The sequence below is a fragment of the Typopeltis vanoorti genome, chromosome 1, assembly GCF_054136105.1.
Source record: "Typopeltis vanoorti isolate ZY-2024b chromosome 1, IOZ_Tvanoo_1.0, whole genome shotgun sequence".
NCBI lineage: Eukaryota > Metazoa > Arthropoda > Arachnida > Uropygi > Thelyphonidae > Typopeltis > Typopeltis vanoorti.
The window spans coordinates 111,492,640-111,516,130 of record NC_143549.1 but is presented as its reverse complement, the minus strand read 5'-3'; the positions used below and the strand labels follow the sequence as shown (position 1 = coordinate 111,516,130).

The following is a 23,491-nucleotide window of genomic DNA, read 5'->3' as shown; positions in this document are numbered from 1 at the left end:
ACAGTAGAGAGGACATAAAGAGAGTGTTAAAGATGATATGGAGATTGAAAATACAGATTATGAAGACAGATTAGGCAGGCATTTCTGGATGCACACTAGCAAACAAGAGAAAGAAGGGTGATATGACTGAGACAAACAAATTCCTGAAAGAGTCATACAGGACATGAGTAGATGGAATGTTTCATTCTGAGGAGAACAAGGAAAGGATGAGATTCTTTTCTCACAGACTGGTCATGATTGGAATGGATTGCCTCCCTCACTGGGACTCTGACCTCCTGGAGGTCTCTTTAATAATAATAATAATAATAATAATATTGCATAAGTGGCTAAGGTAGTTCATAAGATTAGTTGGTTATGGAAGACCACACCAACAAGCAGAGCAATGAAGTTTATCATTCATCTTTATAACATTTTGATACAGCCATAACTGGATTGCTGTGTGCAGGTCTGATCACTTAGGTTTCTTTGCCATGAGAAAGTGGTGGAGAAGATGAGTATTCTGCAGAATGCTATCTATGACAGTAGACAGAAAGTTTGTGGATTATGGATGTCTGATAATAGGTGGAAAATAGGGAATATGATGGAAACATTTATGTCACTAAAAAGGTTTATAGGATTGATCATCATCATCATTATTATTATTAACATCTGACCTTCATGAAGTCAGATACTCCTCGTGGGAGGTACATGCTATCACAGACAAAGCTCATCCAATCGTGCCATAAACTGATTAGATGTGTTTACATTCACAACATGCTCAGACAATGCATTCCATTCACCAACCAATCTACATGTAAAGAACCTGCTCCACATTCCTCTGCTCACATCCTCTTTATTCAGTTTCCAGGAATGGCCTCTGTTTGTTCTACTCCCTCCCCTCCCATTCAATGAAAAATCTCTTCCATGTCAACCTCATAACAACCCCTGACTCACTTATATGTCTCAATCATATCTCTGCTCCTAGTCACAAGGCTTTGCAATTTATATTCTCTCAATAAGTCCTCATACTACACATTTCAAAGACCACAGACCACTTTTGTACTTCTCTGGATCCTTTCTAACATATTCTCATCATGAAAACCCAGTGACAAAATTTGCCCAATAATCCATATGATGCCTGATCGAGGCCTTATAAAATGGGATCATAATGTCAGGGTGCTCTGCATCACTGTCATTATTTGATGTGGCATCTTCAAAATTTGTGCAATATGGCCCCTGAATTTCAGGTCCTTGTCTGGCACCGCTCCTAGATCTCTCATCTCCTTTACCTCCCTTAAAGCTTTTCCACAAAGTGTATACTTTGCATCCCATAGTTGCTTACCAAACTTCCACCCTTTACTTTGCTAAACTTTGAGTTTAACTGGCAATATCAGCAGCACACACACTAGTGACCTTCCTCTTTCAGGATACTGCACATCCATATACAATTTTCTGTGATCTATCTGACAGCCAGTCACCGATCCACCTCAGAAGTCTGTTATCCGATCCCTTCTGTTTCAATTTATTTAACAGTTTGTTGTGTGGCAGTATAATAAAAGATTTTGCAAAATGCAAGTACAACACTGTATATACATCTCCCTTGTCCAAGACATTTGTAACCTTGTTATAGTACATAAGTAAGTTAAGTAAAACATGATTTTCCTTTAACAAATCCATGCTGACAACTATAGAGAATACTACTATTATCAACCCATTTTAGTATCCTAGTTCTTAACAATCTCTGTACTACCTTTTTTTTTTTTACAACTCCAGATATACAGATTGGCTGTAGCCACAGCCTTATCACCACCTTTATGCAGAGGAACAATTTTACCTTTGAAGTGAGTGCAGTCACTCACAATTACATCCTCTGATTAAATGTTGAGATCTAAACCTCTCAATCCTGTGAAGGTGGCGTGCCCACCTTCACATGCTCCCTGAGATAGTTGTCCCTCTAGAAATTTTCATTCATTTTCATGTATTCATTTTCCTTATTTGAAAATGTTATCACTTCACTTCAATCTATCCTGCCATAATTAAAATCATTCATAATAATTACCCTTTCTTTGTTCACTAACCCAAGTTGTTTATATTTATACATTTTCTCATCACCACATTCCATATACCCTGACCTATAGTAACAACCAACTAAATATGTCTTCCTATCAACCTTCACCTCGCACCACACTACCTCATAACCACTATTTCCCTCTTTCATGTCTACCTTACATGGACATAATTCTCCTGCTATCATCAAGCAGCATTCCCCTTCCCTTTTTGTCCTTTTTATCCTCATACTGTACCCTTCCATTTCTATTCCTATTAGGATATCATCTTCATTCAACCATATTTCACTTATTCCAATGATTTTGGTGCAAATAAATTCAATCAGTAAAACCATTTCATCTCCCTTATTTTTGATACTTCTGGCATTTGTAAATAAACACAGCAGTTCACTTCTCATTCTATAACCAGTCATACCCAAGCCACTTTTTGGTTGCAATTTCCTGACCACACCTGCCCTTGACCAATCACCATTATCACTGCTTTCCACATATATCTGCTCAGTCTCAACTACCCCATTCACATCCTGATCTATTCCATTCCTGTAATTGTTGGCATCAAACACTCTATTTTTTAACTCATCTTCCATTTTTGTGTACATGACCATATGACTTAGATCAGCTCATCTCTACAATTGTAAATGCTAAGTATGTTGCATCCTTCATAATATCTTCATTTCTAATATGATTTTACCACAGCTATCATCTGTTTGCTCTCATAATTTTCTTCAGAACTCACATATCAACAGTGTCTAATTTTGAATAAGTGTTTATTTTTTACTCGAATGGTTTCAAAAAATTGTCTTGTATAGTTCTAGCTCGGTATTTCACATATTAATCTGTTGTTCCATATATTGATTCAACTCTCTGTACCATACCATCCACTTATGCTGATTTATTCTTATTATATTTACATTTAATTACCCATCTTCACTAAAAAATTGTTTCTGAATAGCTGAAATATTTTAGCTTGTTGGTTGTGATTTCTTCATCACACCTGCCCTTGACCAATCACCTTTATCACCGCTTACCACATATCTGCCCAGTCTCAACTCCCCCGTCCACATCCCGATGTATTCTATTTTTATGATGATCATTTCCATACATATATTTGCTACTACTTCCAACATCCAATCTCCCTAGCCATGTCTCCCTATCCAACTGAGCTTTCCCCATTTCCCTATTCCTCCTGCATTCCCATTCTCTGTTCATTTCTCACACTAATACTTTCTCCATGCCAAGCACTTCTGTCTCTTCAATACCACACTCCTGATCTTTCACTTCATCTCTTACTTCTGATCTCTTGCTTACATCACACGCTGCACTTCCATCTAGCAACAGTTTCTCCAGTGCACTCATTCCCCAGCCATTCAAATGCAATCCATCACATCTATATAATTCCTTTCTTTACTCAAATATATGCCATACATCCATAAACTGCACTCCATTCTCCTCACACAGCTCGGCTAGCATACCATTCATGATTCTGGCTCTTAATCTGAATTCATCGTCATACCTCGGCAACACATTGACAACCTTTCGATTATACTACCCATATACTTTCCATTATATGCAGACTAGGGAGACAGTAGAGTGTATGAATGTGTGTAATATGCCCGAGCGAGTAAGAAGGACAACAAATCAGAATGGGATGGTTAGTATAAGGCATCAAAATAGCGATGGGACAAATGGGCTTCTGAAATTCATGTATACTAATGCCATCAGTATTATGAACAAGAAGGAAGAATTTCTGGCCTTGGTTGGCACTTCCAGGCCATAGGTTATTGGCATTAGTGAAACATGGCTGACAGAAGATGATATAGCTAGTGGGATTGAATGTGAGGGGTATGGTGTGTTCAGGAGTGACAGGAGAATAAAATGGGAGGAGGAGTGTTACTGATGATAGCTGATGAGCTGCAGCCAAGGAGAATAGAAATGGAACTGCAGGATAGAGAAAAAGAGCACGTTTCAGATGTGAGATTGAGACTAGCAGAATAAAATATACAGTTGGGTGCTGCTATAGACCAGGTGATGGAATAGATGGTGGAGATACTATGTCCACCTTCTATTTGCTTATGCATAGTATGCATAAGCAAATAGAAGAAATGAGCGGAAGGAGGGTAATTATTATGGAAGATTTCAACTATGGTAACATTGATTGGAAGGAGGAGAGGACACATGGGAGGAAGGAATTGGATTTTATGCGGTTATTAAGGGATAACTATCTGCGACAGCATGTAATGGAAAAAAGAAACAACTGTGGAGAGAATTTAAGGAGAAAGGTGACCGACAGGCACATGAACGGCATAAAGTGCATGCCAGAAGGGTAACGAGTGTGGTAAGAAAAGCAAAAGTGGATTATGAAAGAGCATTAGCCATGCAGGCTAAAGAGAATCCCAAACAGTTTTTTCGATATGTTGCAAGTAAAAGAAAAAATGTATATGGCAGAATGATTTTAAAGAATGCCGATGGTAGGGAGGTAACCGAATCAGTTGATATAGTTGAATTACTGAGCGAGCACTTTGCAAGAATATATCATCCAGGTGGTGACATTGCAGGAATGAATGAACCAATAGATTATACGGGAATTGTGGCGAATGAAGTGGAGGTGAGTAGTCTATTACAAAACCTCAATGTCAATACATCTGTGGAATTGGATGGTACACCAGCTCGTGTCGTACGTGAAGTGGCTAAAGCGTTGTCAGTGCCCTTGACCATTTTGTTTAATTTGAGTCTCGGGTCTGGGTTAGTCCCAAGAGGGTGGAAAGAGGGGAAAATAGTTCCACTGCATAAAGGAGGTTCCAAGACTGCTGTTGTAAATTCCCAACCGATCAGCAAATCAGGAATCGTTGTCAAGGTCTTGGAGAAAATAGTAAAGAGGAAAATACAAGATAGGATAGATGAAAATGGGATACTGTATGGGGGGACAGCATGGTTTTGTCAAGGATAGATCATGCCTCAGTAACTTGCTCACGTTTTATAACACAGTGACAGGCTCAACTGGATAAGGGTAATGGGTTTACAGTGATTCTACTGGACCTTGCTAAGGCCTTTGACAGGATACCACATGGAATTCTAATAAGTAAACTGTAGCATATGGATAGGAGGGTGGTTGATGGAGAGATATCAGAGAGCGGTTTATTCAGGAGTAGAGTCCAAAAGACGGCCTGTGACTAGTGGTGTGCCGCAGGGTTTTCTGTTCTTGGACCACTACTGTTCAATTTATTCATTAACGATATAGGAAAGGATCTGAGAGGAAGTGTTCATTTGTTTGCTGATGATGCAAAGTTGGGTAAAGCAATAGTGAGTGCACAGGATGTCAAAATTTTGCAGAATGATTTGGATAGTTTGGAGGACTGGGCTAAGCCGAATGGATGTCAATTTAATGTGGCAAAGTGTAAGGTTATGCATTTTGGGATGAAGAGATTAGCAGAAGTATATCACATTGGTGGAACTGTACTCCAGGAGATTGATGAGGCCAGGGTCTTGGGAATGTTGGTGGATAGGAAGATGAAGTTTAGGGGACACATTGCAAAAGTGGCTAAATCAGCTCATCAAATCACTTGGTTGCTGAAAAATAATTTAACAAGAAGAGACAAACAGGTTATTGTTCTCTGTATCGAGCCTTGATAAGACCCCATCTAGACTACGGGTGCCAGGGTTTCTTTTGATTGGGAGGAGGTGGAGAGGATCCAGAGACAAGTGACCAAGATGATAGCAGGTCTATGGAATGAAACTTATGAAAACAGGTTGAAGATCTGTGGGTTGCAGAAATTGGTTGATAGGCAGAAAAGGGGGGTGATATGATTGAGACATTCAAATTACTGAAGGGTTTCTATAAGATTAATCCAGAAGATATTTTTGAGAATAGGACTGATGGTGGGAGGACTAGGGGCCACACATGGAAGCTGGGCAAGAGTGTGGTTAGCAAGGGTGTTAGAGCTAGGTTTTTTACTTGGAGAGTGGTGAATGAGTGGAATAAGCTGCCAGAGTCTGTTGTGGGTGCTATGACTGTGAATGAGTTCAAGGTGAGGTATGATAGATACTTTGTGAATGTCGAATAGTTGTTCTTGACATGATGTTAGGGCCTCCTTCAATGAGTCTATCGACTCCTTGGAGTTGCCCGTAATAATAATAATGATACTGTTATTTTTCACTCTCCTCAGTAACCTCCTGATATTTGCTCTTATATTTTCCTTATTTCCAATTAAATCATTTATCTAATAATAGAATCTCCACTGTTACAGGATTGATGCAGCTGAAATTTTTCGGTACTTGGCTTGAGAGGCATGATGGTAGAACAAAGAATAATCCTTAGAAACTGAGGAAGGGTATGGTTGGCAAGGGTGTGTGAGGAAGCAACTTCTTTCCCAGCTGGTGGCTATCAGCAGTATGGATTTTGCCACTCTAGGTTCGCAGCTAATCTCAGTGATAGAAAGGTTTGAAAAAAACTCACATGGTCGCTTGATATTTCTATTGCATTTGATTAAGTCTGGCACAGAGGTCAGCTCAGCAGATTACCATCTTATGATCTTCTTCTACCCTTAAGGATTTTCAGCTTCCTCTCCTCAGATTTTCCCACTAATACTAGAGTATTCCATGCCTGTGTATTTTCACCCACTCTCTTCCTTCAGCATAAATGATTCCCCCCCCTCTCTCTCTGACGTTGAATTTCATCCATAATTTTGTCAGTGACCTTACCTAAGCTCCATTCTGAAATATGTTATAGAGGAGCACAGTCATTTGAAACTTTGAGTTCTTTCAACCAATACCTTGAACTCTGATCTCCTGGATGTCCTTTACTGAGGTGAGGAGAACATTGTGAGAAGTAAGAGGACTGTATTTTGATATCAATCAGTCCTGTTTTATTTCTCAAAAGAAAAATTTCCCTACCCTTATGCTTCATAATATACAGATTGCCAAATGTGATCAGATTTCTCTTCTTGAACGGACTTTCACATCTAGCCTTTCTCGCACACACATATGTCACAACCATGACTTCTTCAGCTTCTAAACAATTAAATGTACTTTGCTGCTCATGATGATACTTCTCACCTACAACTATTGATGGTTTGTGTGTGTGTGCGTGTGTGTGTGTGTGTGTGTGTGTGTGTGTACAAGGGTTGTTTGAAAAGTTTGGTAAAAAAATAAGTTTTTATTTCTCAACATAGTCTCCATCAAGGTCTACACATTTGGTCCAGCGAGTTTCCCATCCCATCTAAAAAGTAGGATTTGTCAAATCATACAAAATAGTCATTGAAAGCCTTGATGACATCCTCGTTCGAAGAAATTTTTTCCCACTGAACCAAATTTTTAAGTTTGGGAACAAGAAGTCACACGGGGTCAAGTCCAGAGAATACGGTGGGTGTGGAACCAATTCGAACCTCAATTTGTGCAATTTTGTAACTGTGACGGCCAATGTGTGAGACAGTGCATTGTCTTGATAAAAGAGCAATTTTTTGTGAGCCAATCTTGGCCATTTTTTCTTCAGTTCTTCTTTTAAACAGTCCAACAATGATGCATAATAGATTCCTGTTATTGTCTTATCTTTTTCCAAATAGTCTATCATGATAATTCATTGGGAATCCCCCAAAAAAAAGTGCCCATCACCTTCCCAGCTGACAAAACGATCTTTGCTTTTTTCGGAGTTCTTTCACCAGGCATTGTCCACAGTTTTGATTGCTGCTTGGACTCAGGTGTGTATTGGTGGATCCAAGTTTTGTCTACAGTCACGAATCGACACAAAAAATCCTGCAAATTGCAATTAAACATCACCAAACACTGAGTTGAAATGTCTTTTTGGCTGTGTTTTTGATAGGCAGTCAACAATCGCGGCACCCATCACACACACACACACAGCTTTTCCATGTGCAATTTTTTGTGCAGGATATTATACACTCATTCAGTTGAGATGCCTACAATTTCAGCAATCTCACACACTTTCACTCAGCAGTCTTCCATAACAATTCCATGGAATTTGTAAATCATTTCCTTCACAGTGACCTCAGTCGGGCTCCGGAGTGCATTTCATCTTTGATGAACTTACGACCATGTTTAAACTCATCTATCCCAAATACAGTGAAGGAAAAGAAGAAAGCATATCAAAAGTTCCTGGCAAATAAGTCAGCTTGTGCTCTTAGAGAATATAGAGACAAATGCAAGAATGCTAAACACTATGTAAAACTAGCTAAACAAAAGTCATGGGAGGACTTTGGCAAGAATATAGAAAATAAATATCAAGAAGGTGGCAAAATATTCTGGAGGTTGTTGAAGAAGCTTAGGAATGGAGAAAAGAGTGCTGTAAAAGGAGTTAGAGATGATAAAGGTGACATGAAAACTGGAGAAAAAGATATCCTTGAAGTATGGAGTAATTACTTTGAAAAACTGCTAAATGAAATAAGCAGTGATGACAGCACAGTGGTAAAAAACACTAGAAAAAGCCATCAAAGGCTTGAAATGTGGAAAGGCAGCAGGAGTAGATGATATTCGACCAGAAATGCTGAAGTATGGTGGTATAAGAGTCTTACAGTGGCTGCACTGCATAGTTCAAAAAGCCTGGACAGAGGGATGAATTCCCGATGATTGGAGTAGAGCTCTCATAGTACCCATATATAAAAAGGGAAATAAAACTGAATGTGAGAATTACAGAGGTATTTCCCTACTGAGTGTTCCTGGCAAGATCTATGCAAGTATACTTGAGAAACGGTTGAGAAGAATTGTGGAAGAAAAGCTTGGTGAAAATCAAGCTGGATTCAGGCCAAACAGAGGCTGTCAGGATCAGATCTTCACTTTATGACAAATAGTTGAGAAAGCGAGGGAATATAACAAAGATCTGTATTTAAGTTTTGTCGATTTGGAAAAGGCATATGATAAGGTGCCAAGAGAGAAGCTATTCAATACGCTGCAGTTATATGGTGTCAATGGGGCATTATATCAAGCAATACTTAGTCTTTATTTGAGTTGTAAGTCAGCAGTTAGAATTGAAGGAAGTACAGGAAGATGGTTTAATGTTAAATGTGGTGTGAGACAAGGATGTACATTATCCCCTCTGTTATTCATTATCTATATGGATCACATTATGAAGGAAAGTGGTATTAAACATGATATCAAAATTGGAGATGTTAATCTCAGCTCTTTGCTTTATGCGGATGATGTTATACTTCTAAATAAATCCGCTACAAGTCTGAAAGATTCTCTGACAAAATTGAATAGCTGTTGTAATAGATATGGTATGAAGGTCAGCAATAAAAAGACAAAGATAATGAAAATAGGCAGAATCATTGAAAATGTCAACTGTGTTGTGAATGGAGAACCTGTGGAACAAGTAAAACATTTCAGCTACTTAGGCACGATTTTTACTGAAGATGGTAAATTAAATATAGAAATAGACAACAGAATCAGCAAAGCTGGTATGGAGGGAAGTCAATTGAATAAATTCATATGGAATAAGAGAGAAATTAGTCAGAACACTAAATTAGCTGTATACAAGACAGTGTTCAAACCAGTTTTAACATATGGATCTGAGAGCTGGGTCAGAAGTAAAACACATGACCAAAGACAGAGACCGCAGATATGAGAGTTCTGAAAAAGATTAGAGGCATGAACAGATGGCATCAATGGCAATATCATATTAAAAACGAGGATATTAGGAAAGAAGTTGATATTGTCAGCATCCAGGAATGCGATAGCAGAGCTAATCTCAGGTGGTATGGTCACCTAAGCAGAATGGGCGAGGAAAGATTAGCAAAACAAGTGTTCTCTGTCAGGTTGGCAGCAAAACGACCCAGAGAAAGACCGAGATATAGGTGGATTGATACGGTACAAAGTGCCTTAGACGATAGAAATATAAGATCTGATAATGTTGGCGTCTTGACAAGTAACAGACTGATTTGGAGGAAAATTGTAGATAGGAAGTTAGTATTGATATAATTTTTTTTATGTAGTACTATCATATCCTGTACACCCCTTGTGGGTACATGGCAGGAATTTGATGATGATGATGAAAATTGTAGAGTAGGTGCCCTCCCTTGATGAGTTCTTGGACTCCCTGGAGGTGTCATATAATAATAATAATAGTAATAACAACAACAACATTTGGGCCTCCTCTAGAAATAAACACCAGAACATCTTCAATAGCTTAAGATCTCAGGTTAAGTTTTTCAAAAACTGTAGAGAGTTGTATTTTATTTTTGTCTGTAATAAATTAGGAATAATCTGGTGCTATTCCTTATCAATGGAACTAGTACACAAGATTGCATAAGAATGCACTGTGATCAGATAAATTAATGACCAACACAAGATTTCTGCTGCCTACATTTTTTTGAATGAATTATGAACTAGTTTTCTTGTAAAAGATGTTGTAAACTGGCATGAAGAACTAAATGAAATTCTTACCTTGAAATATGTTTTTCAATTAATCCCACAGAAAAACTATGGGATTAATGACCTTTCCAAAAGCTCATAAAAACAAATATGTTTCGATACCTGATTGATGGAATCAATTCGCTGATATTATTTGGTGAGTACAGTAGAGAGGAACTTTTTCAATATATCCTTTTTTTTTAATTTAAAGAGAAAAATATAGTTTTCACAGGAGAAGAAGACACAGGGAGTGTACCCTTTCTAGATGTATTGGTGAACAGAAAAGTAGAAAAGAGGGTATCATTCACAGTTTACAAAAAAAAAAACAGCCACACAGATAGAGGCCTGTCTTTTACAATTTTTTATACTTATGAACAAATTAAAATCAGGTTCATAAAGACACTAAGGAAATGCTATTCTATTTTTAAGAAGAATGGACACAGAGAATAATGAATAAATTTCTCTCTGAGACATCATAATCCAAGGCCATCATACAATGAGTAATTTCTTTCCTGTATCTATAATTACTCTCACAAGGTTGGGACTATATTAAATAAACATAAAATAAAGGTAGCATTCAATCTGGTTAACCTATCAATAACCAAAATTTTCTCCTCACTGATTCTTTTTTTTTATAAACATCCTGGAGTACTGGTGAGAGAGAGAGAGAGTGGTGTCAGACAGATTGATTCATCATTGATTCAAGAGAAAAATAACATCACAGCAACATTCACAATAACAGAGAAAATAACTCAACTCAATAAACTTTTGACAACACAGAATCTATTATTCAATCTACTAGGGTAACACTGCTTGCCATTCTTCTGGACACCACTTCATAATATCAATTCATTGAATCCATATAGCCCTTAAGAACCCAAAACAATGCATATCTCAAGGATAGCATATTACATCCAATTGCTGTGACTAATCTGGTTCACTGTGAGATATGAGAGAATATTGCAGTGCAGAATTTGTTTGACAAAAAATAACTATACATCTCTATAATAAACTTGTTTCATATTGATGTGTGTGTGTGTGTGTGTGTGTGTGTGTGTGTGTGTGTGTGTGTGTGTGTGTGTGTGTGTGTGTGTGTGTGTGTGTGTTTAGGTTTTTATGCATTAGACAACAAAAAAAAACAAAAAAAAACATGAATTTTGTCATTATAAACAATGGACTAATAATTGTCAATACTATTGAAAGTATATGAATGAACATATATACAGTTCTTTGCACACTATACTAAACACAAAATAAATCCTACCTGGTTTCTTGCCATATTTTTTCCATCAGATGGATGTGATTGGTCAGGCCTAGATAGAAACTAAAAGTGGTAGAAAACAAAAGAAACCAACAAAACAAAACAAAAAAAGAAGAAGAAACAGAAAGAAAACACAAAAAGAAATTATTAATAACAAACGAACTCCAACTTTTGTTTTTACACTAATTTTAAAATTACAATTTGCATCAGAGAAGCCAAAAAAAAAAGTTTGAAAAACAGTGACATTCTCTCATTAATTGGCTTCTGATTATCATCAGACTACAGCACTTTTCCATTTCAAAATTATGTATTTACATTATTTTACCTCCTTTTTCAGTAATACTCTTCTGAGACATCTCACAGAGGGTAGAATTGTTTCACTTCTGTGTCAGAGCCACATTTAAGTGTCAAAGGGAAAGAACTGCGGGATGCATATTTCAATCCCTGTTATCATGTATCGTATAAAGCCATGCATTAGAATGGCTGTATACAACTCATTTGCAGTACATTTGCACCTCCAACTGTGCAAATGTACTGCAAATAAGTGTTTTAATACACACCAGTGAATTACTGGAGCCCATCTTAATCTGTAATGAATCTTTCCAATGAAACAAAATGGCAGACAATTTTTATACAATCATCAACACTCAGGTTGATGATTGAAATAAAAGAGACGAAGTATCAATTATCAATGAGGCTTGAACTAAAATTTCAATTTTATTTCAATTTTAACACTGTTGCTCTATAAATTGTTTCTGGTTCACAGACATTCCATAACATCTTTAAAATCTCTTACATCACATTTTTTTTATATCTACCCTATATATATATATAAAATGATAAGCCTTTTTATGTCACGTGTTTTGAAACTCAGGGGCTACCGTGAGTGTTGAGTCATCAGAATTCAAGGAGAACCGGCCTACCAGTCCAGAACATGGGGGGGGGGGGCATAGACACCTCCCTAGTATATATATTTATTTATTTATTTATATATATATATATATATATATATATATATATATATATATATATTCTTTTTTGTCTTATTTATTGATTTATTACCTGGTCCAGAATAGAAAACCCTGCTCTAGAAACCAAACATGAAACTTTTTTCAAGCCATCTCAGGCCTCTAATAATCAGAGCTGTGATCTCATACTGGAAGATGAATTTCATCTCCCACCTAAAGAAAATCATAAGCATCTGTGCCCACAGTGGGATTCAGACCCATATCCTTTGCTTGGAGAGTTGATAACCTAACCTATTGGCTGAGCAGATATACTCAGCCAACCAGGATAGAAAATTTAAATATTAGGCATTAGACATTTCTGCTGGGAAGGACAAATTAATAATGAATGTCAGTCTAGTTTCACCAGCAGAAAAAATGATATAAAACAATAAATAATTTCATCAATACTTCAATAACATTCTTATGGCATACAGGAGCTTGACCAGCAATTGCATGCAACTTTTACAGGCTTATAGGAAAGTGGAATATTGGTGGAAGGTATCAGTTAAATAATGCTCATGTAAATACCTACAGAAAATGCATAAGACAGAAAGAGAACATCTGCAAGACAGGGATTATTATTATTATTATCTATTATGTGACTCTACAATTCTCTGTCTCCACCACTCAATCCACCAACTACAGTGAACCCCATCATTTACAACCAATGCCATCTACTGCCCACCACCACCACTGGCATTTTCACAGACAATCACAAACATCCATGCATGTGGTGGGATTCAAACTCATAGCCTTTTGGCTGGAGAGCAGATACACTAACCACTCTGTCAACCAGACCAGGATTTCCCTCTGGGAATTTGGAATTTACAAAGGGTTAGCAGATGTCCATGTTAAAAGTGCAGTCTTAAGTCAAAAAGGATATCAAGTTTCTTGGAGGCCTATATGGATGTAATCTGACTGTAATGAGAAAGGCTAGAGGTGTAAGTCAGTCAAAGAAGAGAAATGTCATCTTCCTGCAGATATAGGTACTATCAAAAGGAAGGGGAAATGAAGTGAGGTGAAGTGAAATCTTTTTTGCAAGAAATAAGGAAAGACTATGTGCTAGTAGTCTTAAAGTTGAAAAGACTATCCTCACCTTTCTGCAGACTGGCATCAAGATCAGCATTTAAAAACCAATCATGGAAAATCTTAAAGCATGGGATGATTGGGCATTGCATAGCTTGCTCAAAGAAGAGATATGGAGTGTACTGTCATCAGCAAAAACTATGGATAGAGTTTGAAATCATATATATCTACAGGAATAAGAGTAAGGATAAAAGTACAGAGCCACTGAATATTCTACAACTGACAGGAAAATCTGAAGAAGAAACCATCCATCATGATTTTTAATAATCAGAGAGGATGGTTGGTCACCCAATTACAAAGGATGGAAGGTAGACAGCAAAATGTAGTACTTTGGTAAACAGAAATATACTGTATACCAGACTTGATCAAATGTCAAGAAAATTTCTAGGACTACCATGTTTTTCTCTAAACCTTTTTATAGTTTGTACCCAAAAGTAATTAATGATAATAGAAGATCCACTGGGAATAGAGAGTGATAGAATTCATACTGAAGATCACTTATTACTTGGTAGACTTCCAGATAGTGAAGAGAATGGTTAAAGAACGTCTCCATTACTGTTGATAACCTCTCACTATCATTTGAGGCTACCTGGTGTGAGACACAGGCTAACGTGAGAAACTATATAGTCAGTTACTGCTATAGGGCAGAAAAGGTAAAGAAAGATGTGGATAGTATGCATCAGCAAATAGGCTAAATGAGTGCAGCATGAGAAATGGGGGGAAAAGTGTAAGTAAACAAAGTTCAACCTTGGTATCACATCTGGGTCTGGCTCCTGCTAATGAGACCTCAATAAAGGTCAAAATCGGTCTGGGTAGTGAACTTTCCCATTATGCATACATTATACCTACCTGTAAGGATATGTGCTTTGCATTAGATCCTGCCGACTGCGCCATTTGTCGTGACGACTCTTCTCTGTCGTGTTCTAAATCTATCTAGTTTCAAGTCACTTTTATGAATAATACAACTAATTACGAATTGATCACCGATCTAAAAGTAGGGAAATTTATATTTATACTGCGCCACCCTATTCTTAGATTAGTCTATATAAATAGTAGGATCAGTTCTAAATTAAGTTAACAGTCATCTCATTAGGCCGAATCATCTATTATCATTTTTACTTGGGGTTCCCGCAAGATTCGAATATTTATGAACGGTGCAATAATAAGGAATTCAGGCAAACACAATATTTAGATCAACAAAATAAAACATTTAATATATGATATGGTTAACAAATACAAGAACTCTATTTTAAAATGGAACTATACAATTAACTTAACACTTCTTCTTAGGTCACTGATGCTAATTCAATGTTCTAACTTTCATATACTATTCACAGTCTCAAAAACACAAATCTTCTTATCTCAAGTTAATATAACAATTTCACATCTTATTCAGTCTTCACAAATCTATCAGCTCAATGTTTATATTCACAGCAGGCAATAAACTACATAAGCTATATTCCAAGCAAATATATTCCCGGACCTTGAGCATCGGAGGTATATTACAGTTAATGCTAGAATAGAGAAACTTATACAACTACTCTTACCAGACAGATTCTTCAATACATCAAATTATTGAGAGAGCACTTATGAATTAACTTAATTAACATTAGCGGAACACACATAACAAATATTCTCCATAGTTTAAACTGTATTATTGTAAGTCGCACTTCACTATTCCAAACAACAGTAATTAGGTACTAATATCTTTTCCTGTTCACTTTTCTCCAAGTAACCAATATAACCTTTTCCTAGGGGAACATAGAATTTAATCGTAATCCAGATTAACTAGAACTAATCAGAATTTTCGCATTGACTGTCCAGTTTCCTTTTATCTGATTACGGCATCAACCTTTCTTCATAACAACAGCAATTTTAGCTTATAACATTAAACTTTATGTTTCACTACTTATAGGTTCACTTCCGAACACTATACTCATAAATCTCTGCCCTGAGGATTATATAATCTTGGTTCCGCAAAACTCTCTCCTCCTTCTTAATAATAATTCTTCTCTATACTTTTTTCTATGACCTTCCCTCTTCTCTATATATCTCTCTCTATATCTATATGACCTTCACTCCTACCTTACGTTCGAACGCCACGCTCTACTCCACTCGTGGTTGTTTACGCGTGCGTCTCCATGACAACAGACTGCACGTAAACATTTCGCTAATGTAATGTATGGTCTAATATTATTCATGAGTGATTACATAACATTAAATATTTCACAAATAAAAACAACAGAATATTTAAGCTACTTCTTTAACTTTTTGATTACGTATACAGTTAAATATAAATTAAAACTTTACGTTACACCATATATATTTAGTTACACAAAATTCTAAACATATTATTATTTTATAAGTTAATAGCAGGTCAGATTTTGAGTAAATATTTAATTAGTAATTCTTAATTAAGGAATAATAAACAATTTTATATAAACCATGATTAATATTTAATAAGCCATGTTAAATGTGAATGAAAAATAATAAATTACATAACATAGCTTCATTCACAATTTAACATAGGCTCACCCTTTCTTTGAAAAATTTTTATTATAAGAAAAATTTTTCCTTTTACACTAGGCTCCTTTAAAAAAAAACTTGATTACATATTTCCTTTTCGATTTTTCAAGTAATAGCCAGTTTTACTGAAACTTGGTTCCTTATTATGTTTTGTGCCTTTATTCTCTTTCACTTTATCATCATTTCTCTTATTACTATTATTATCACTTTCTGCATGTCTTTCAAGTTTGTAGTATAGGATTCTCTTCTTTGAAATAAATTCACGTTCTCCATTATTAGAATTAAGTCTTTGTTGTCTCACAACCTGGCGGTTTGTTCTACGACATAGATTAGACATTTTACCAAAATTGACTTCAACCTTTAGTTTACTATCAGTGGTAAGTTCTGATTTGGGCTTTGTCACTACTACTTTTTGTTCATCAGTAAGAAGAGGAGTATCAGATTGAATATGTACATAAGAGTTATCACCACTATCTCTATTAGATGATTGATTCACAGCTGATTTTTCTACAGTAGATGGTCCTGATTCAAGTGGCAATCTAAGCTGTTTTGTTTGATATTTAGACTTATCATAATTATGAATTTCATTTCTTCTAGCACATCTCCTTTTGTTCATCAGGGTTATTTCCTCCTTAGAAAAGTCACAAGAAAATGTATATCTTGCTAAGAAGTTTGTTCCCAAGATAATGTGAGAACTTAGATTGGAAGTAGTGGGGACAACAAGTAGGTCTTGCCATACGTACAGTCCAAATTCTGGCAGGTATATTCTTGCTCGAAGCTTTTCATATGCCACAAAGTTTGAGTCTGAGAGAGAAGTAATCCTTACAGGTTGTCTCAGCTTGGCAGTGCTCTTCCACAGTTTGTTTTTTAATGTTAGGAAATAATCCATCCTGATGGTAGAGGCATTGCATCCTGTATCTAATAAGATGTCACATTTAGAACCCAGGATTTCTCCTCTAACTGTCATCATTCTTTCATTAGGTGCCTGGTGTTTCTGAATTCCATTATTTCTTCTGTGGTTCACATATCCAAATTTTGAATTCCATCTGTTGTTATAGTAGTTTTCTTTGTTATGGAAGCAGTTCCTGGCATAATGTCCAACTTTGTTGCAATTGTAACACCTAAGAGGATTTCCTTGCTTTATCTCTGTCTTGGATTGAGGAATAGCAGACATTTGTTGTCTAACATCATTTAATCCTCGCATTACCCTATCTAGACTACTTAAAATAGGTTGACTTTGTTGTTCAACTTGATGTCTGATCATCTCATCAATTTTATTTGTAGTGGGATTTTGATTTTCTAGAGATTTCAGAGTAATAGCTGATAACTGTCTCACAACTTCATTAAGACTATCCATTATAGGCTGATTTAACTTATTCACTTCCTGGTGAATTAAAGTTTTTACTTCTGTCATCAGTTTCCTGTCCAATTGCTCTTTACTCTCTGTCACGTAGTTTACACTATTTGAATTTTCTCCAGTATTCTTTGCTTTTTCCTTTTCAACTTTACTTCTCCTTTCTATTTCTGATTGGTTGAATGAACTATCAGTTTTATTCACGACATTCACAAGACTTGCATTGGTTGAGGGATAAAGGTCACCTAGTATTTGTTCTTTTTCCTTAACACTTTTGAGACACTCTTCTAAAGTAGAAATTTTCTTCTTGTAGGCTGTTTCTCTTAATTCTTGCCTAATACCTTGTCTAAATTGTTGGAACACAGCCCAATCTAAGTGAGGTTTATCTTCACCAGTAACATTCAAACTGTTGGCCAATGTTAATAACCGATTGTGAAAATCAGTAACAGTCTCTTTATCCTTTTGAACAATTTTCTGCAATTTCCACAAGTTAGGACCTACACTTCTAAGTTTACAAAATTGAGACAATAAGGTGTCTTTAAATTTGGAATACTCAAAAGTTTCTCGAAGTATTGGAGAAGAATGCAAAAATATTTTTGCTTTACCTACCAATTTACTTCTAATCAGAACTAGCAATTGAAAATCAGTCCAACCTGCAATTTCTCTAAGTTTTTCAACATAGGTAAAGAAAAACAGTACATCATCTGATTCTTCACCTGAATATTGGGGAAAAACCTGTTGCGGGTTTACCGTACGAAAGAATTCACTGTCATTCATTTCTGAGCTTGATGTGACAGCCATAGTGATTAATAAATTACTATCTCAATTAATTCAATCTTTTTACTTTAAAATTAACTTATATCTTTGCCTGAATCCAAATTATAACCAGTTCACTGTGATTTAATTATTTCACTTTCTAAAATTTCAGGGAGTAATTCTACGATTATTATCACTAAACTTAAATTCAATTTCTTATCTTATAGTTGTTAAATTTAATTCCTACCTATTAAATCACATCCTGTTGACTGCTGCGCCATTTGTCGTGACGACTCTTTTCTGTCGTGTTCTAATTCTATCTAGTTTCGAGTCACTTTTATGAATAATACAACTAATTACGAAATGATCACCGATCCAAAAGTAGGGAAATTTATATTTATACTGCGCCACCCTATTCTTAGATTAGTCTATATAAATAGTAGGATCAGTTCTAAATTAAGTTAACAGTCATCTCATTAGGCCGAATCATCTATTATCATTTTTACTTGGGGTTCCCGCAAGATTCGAATATTTATGAACGGTGCAATAATAAGGAATTCAGGCAAACACAATATTTAGATCAACAAAATAAAACATTTAATATATGATATGGTTAACAAATACAAGAACTCTATTTTAAAATGGAACTATACAATTAACTTAACACATCTTCTTAGGTCACTGATGCTAATTCAATGTTCTGACTTTCATATACTATTCACAGCCTCAAAAACACAAATCTTCTTATCTCAAGTTAATATAACAATTTCACATTTTTATTCAGTCTTCACAAATCTTTCAGCTCAATGTCTATATTCACAGCAGGCAATAAATTACGTAAGCTATATTCCAAGCAAATATATTCCCGGACCTTGAGCATCGGAGGTATATTACAGTTAATGCTAGAATAGAGAAACTTATACAACTACTCTTACCAAACAAATTATTCAATACATCAAATTATTGAGAGAGCACCTATGAATTAACTTAATTAACATTAGCGGAACACACATAACAAATATTCTCCATAGTTTAAACTGTATTACTGTAAGTCGCACTTCACTATTCCAAACAACAGTAATTAGGTACTAATATCTTTTCCTGTTCACTTTTCTCCAAGTAACCAATATAACTTTTTCCTAGGGCAACATAGAATTTAATCGTAATCCAGATTAACTAGAACTAATCAGAATTTTCGCATTGACTGTCCAGTTTCCTTTTATCTGATTACGGCATCAACCTTTCTTCATAACAACAGCAGTCTTCGCTTATAACATTAAACTTTATGTTTCACTACTTATAGGTTCACTTCCGAACACTATACTCATAAATCTCTGCCCTGAGGATTATATAATCTTGGTTCCGCAAAACTCTCTCCTCACTCTTAATAATAATTCTTCTCTATATCTTATTTCTATGACCTTCCCTCTTCTCTATATATCTCTCTCTCCTATCTATGACCTTCACTCCCACCTTACGTTCGAACGCCACGCTCTACTCCACTCGTGGTTGTTTACGCGTGCGTCTCCATGACAACAGACTGCACGTAAACATTTCGCTAATGTAATGTATGGTCTATTATTATTCATGAGTGATTACATAACATTAAATACTTCACAAATAAAAACAACAGAATATTTAAGCTACTTCTTTAACTTTTTGATTACGTATACAGTTAAATATAAATTAACACTTTACGTTACACCATATATATTTAGTTACACAAAATTCTAAACATATTATTATTTTATAAGTTAATAGCAGGTCAGATTTTGAGTAAATATTTAATTAGTAATTCTTATTTAAGGAATAACAAACAATTTTATATAAACCATGATTAATATTTAATAAGCCATGTTAAATGTGAATGAAAAGTAATAAATTACATAACATAGCTTCATTCACAATTTAACAATACTAAGGCAGGTGATGTGAAGTCTTTAGCTTCTATATACGAGTTGCTCTAATCCATATTATATTTCAGGTGCAAACTTTGTTTGCTCACACATGGATAAAGGATTAAACCAAGTATATAATTTCTTGGTATCTTTAATGTTATGAAAGGAATTTATAAAGAAGGCAAAATCTTAGGAAATTACCCAAGTCGGCCAAAGGAAATCTGAAAAAGATATTAGGAAAAGGTCATGGCTGTTGGAAGAATGGTCAGCTAAAATTAGATCAGAAATTTTCTGATGGGTAAGTGAACAATTTGCATTAAATCAGTGATAACAATAAATTCCTCAGCATCTCTTGCATGTTGCTATATGAACTTGTAAAGAAAAAGCTAGTTTCAGTTGACTGTTTGGTTATCTGAACTGAAGAAAATCAAAGTTCAGAGACAAATATTACTATCATTACACAGGTAATGTTGGAGTCTAAGTATTCATCATAAGAGGCCTACACCAATCATTATTCACACAATAGCCAATAATACCTTTCTTTAAATAACCAATTTACTCACAAAACACTCATGACCACCACTGAAAACCCATTCATCACTTTCCAAGTAAAAATATATCTAGTCTATTGTATACCTTTGCTAACCACACTCTTGCACGACTTCCAGGAAAAATCTGTATACATATAGATTAGCTTAGGTGCTAGTGGTTGTTCATAACAGTGCTTCACAGTATACACGAATTGGCCACTTTATTAGGAAAAGCATTTAATGAGTGGGAACCCCCCCCCTTTTGCCTTAAGACCGACCTGTATTTTCCCTGTGGCATCGATTCAATTAAGTGTCTAAAATGTTCCTCTAGGACAGTGTTTCTCAAACTTCAGATATCCGCATACCCCTTCTTAAATTTTCATTATTACCAAGTATCCCCTAATTAATTAATTTAAAAATAAATTCATTAATTAATTAAAAAATAGTTAAATTAATTAATTAAAATGAATAAATTAATTTAAAATATTAATTAAAATTAAATATTTATTTTATTTGAATTTATATGTTCATGCAAACAAAAAATATGATTTATTTTTAAATTTTGGTTCTCTAGAGATGTCAGACGACAAATTCATCAATTTCATTTGATCCAGATGCAATATCAACATTTTCTTGTTGCTTTTGGGGTTTTATAAATCCAATCTTTAACCAATGATCCATACGTAAGAATTTGAAAGCTAAAAAAAAAATACTGCATTCACACGAATATAACTAACTTTTTTCCCAAAATTAAAGCAAAAAAATTGTGTTGCGAGATACTATTATTATTCAGACCTCCATAGAGTCAAAAGACTCATCATGGGAGGTCCTTCCTAAGAAACACACAGTCTATCAGGCCTCATCGAGGGGAGGCCCCCCCCACCCAAAGAAACACAAAGTCTATCATACCACTCCTTAAACTCATTGACCATTCTCGCTCTCACCACTCCATCAGGCAATGCATTCAATGGTTCAACCACCCTCCATGCAAAGAAACCACTCCTCACCCTCTTGCTCACAGTTTCCTTTCTTAACTTCCAGGGATGGCCTCTTGTCATCACTCCTACCTGCTGTTCAACCAAGCAAAAGAACTCCCCAACGTCAACCCTGCAACCACTGCTCAACAGTTTAAAAGTCTCAATCATATCACCTCTCCTTCTTCTATCCACCAAACTCTGCAGTCCACATTCCCTCAGCCGATCCTCATAACTATTATTGTACAGTCCTGAAACCATCTTTGCTATCTGCCTTTGTACCCTTTACACAGTTAATTTACCCCTTCAAATCCTAGGGACCAAATCTGAGAACAATAGTCCAATTGTGATCTGATCAGGGTCTTATACAACAGAATGATAACTGTTTTATCTCTGCAGGTCAGCATCCTTCTCATTATTGCAGCAATCCTCGATGTTACCTTCACCACCTTTGCAATATGTCCCCTAAATTTCAGGTTTCTATCAATCATCAACCCCCAGATCTCTTGTCTCCCCTACTTCCTCCAATATAACTCCTCCCATACGTGCGAGAATTTTCAGAAACTAAAGTTTTCAGAAAAAAAACTGAAAATGGTGGGACTTACCAAGAAGCTCCTACTCGCTATCACTACTTTTGGCATCGATAACAGTTTCTTTGTATGCATCGCCAAAGTCATCTACCCAAATAGCGTCATCTTCTTTTCCACTATTTCAAGCAAAAATTACCAATAATTTACAAGACTTGAGATAATACATGGAGCAGTGAAGAACTGCATATGATTGGTGTGGTATTAACAAAAGATCGCGCGAACCAAAAACAAATTAGCATTCCAACAGTTGAGTTGAAATGCTAATTCCCTTCAACCGAATTCCATAACATCTGAAACACATTCACTATATATATCTTAGTTTTAACAGTTAACAATGGTGGTGGTGTCAAGCAAAACCATATGTTCCACCGGCAACATATGGCTTTGCTTGGTCTATACAGCAGTTTCTGTTGGAGAGGGGGATGTGATTCATTAGTTAGTGCCGTTTTATCCCGGTTGTCTCTAATTGCACTGTTTGTTGAAAAATATAATGACACCTTTAATTATGCATAGCCGAAAATTGCCACGTACCCACTAACGACCTTTTGTGTACCCCCAGGGGTATGCGTACCATACTTTGAGAAATACTGCTCTAGGATGTTTGACCATGCTGGAACCGCTTGTTCCACCTCATTCTAGAGATGCTCTATTGGGTTCAGGTATGAGAACTGAGCCAGCCAATGAAGTAAAGGAAACTCACTGTCAGGTTCCTCAAACCACTTCAACATGCTATGTGCTTTGTGGCAAAGCACATTATCTTGCTGGATGTATCCATCTGAAAATGGGTAAACTGAAGCTACCAGAGTGAGCTGTTGCTACTTACAGTGCAAATTGGGACTTGTCAAACCAGGGGACATTTTTCTAGTCATCAACTGTCCAGTGTTGGTGATTATGTGCCCACTGAAGCCACAATTTCCTATTCTTAGATGACAACATTAAGACTCGGGATGGTCATATGCCCTTGCACCCTATGCATGACAGCATGCAACAAACTGTGCATTCTGAGATGATGCTCTGACTATCACTGTTGTATGTGAAATATTGACACCAGAATATCTGACATTAACAATCATACCATGTTCAAAGTCACTTAAAATTATGCATTT

The 23,491-nt window shown here is 35.9% G+C and overlaps 1 protein-coding gene across 1 annotated transcript in view; it reads right to left on the bottom strand.

The window, feature by feature from the left end:
* Positions 1–23,491, bottom strand: part of unc79 (UNC-79 domain-containing protein) — a 1,277,183-nt gene that overhangs the window by 532,369 nt on the left and 721,323 nt on the right. Inside the window, exon 33 of the mRNA XM_090395893.1 lies at positions 11,668–11,727. Coding sequence (XP_090252019.1) covers positions 11,668–11,727 — 60 coding nt within the window. The remainder of the gene's footprint in view (positions 1–11,667; positions 11,728–23,491) is intronic.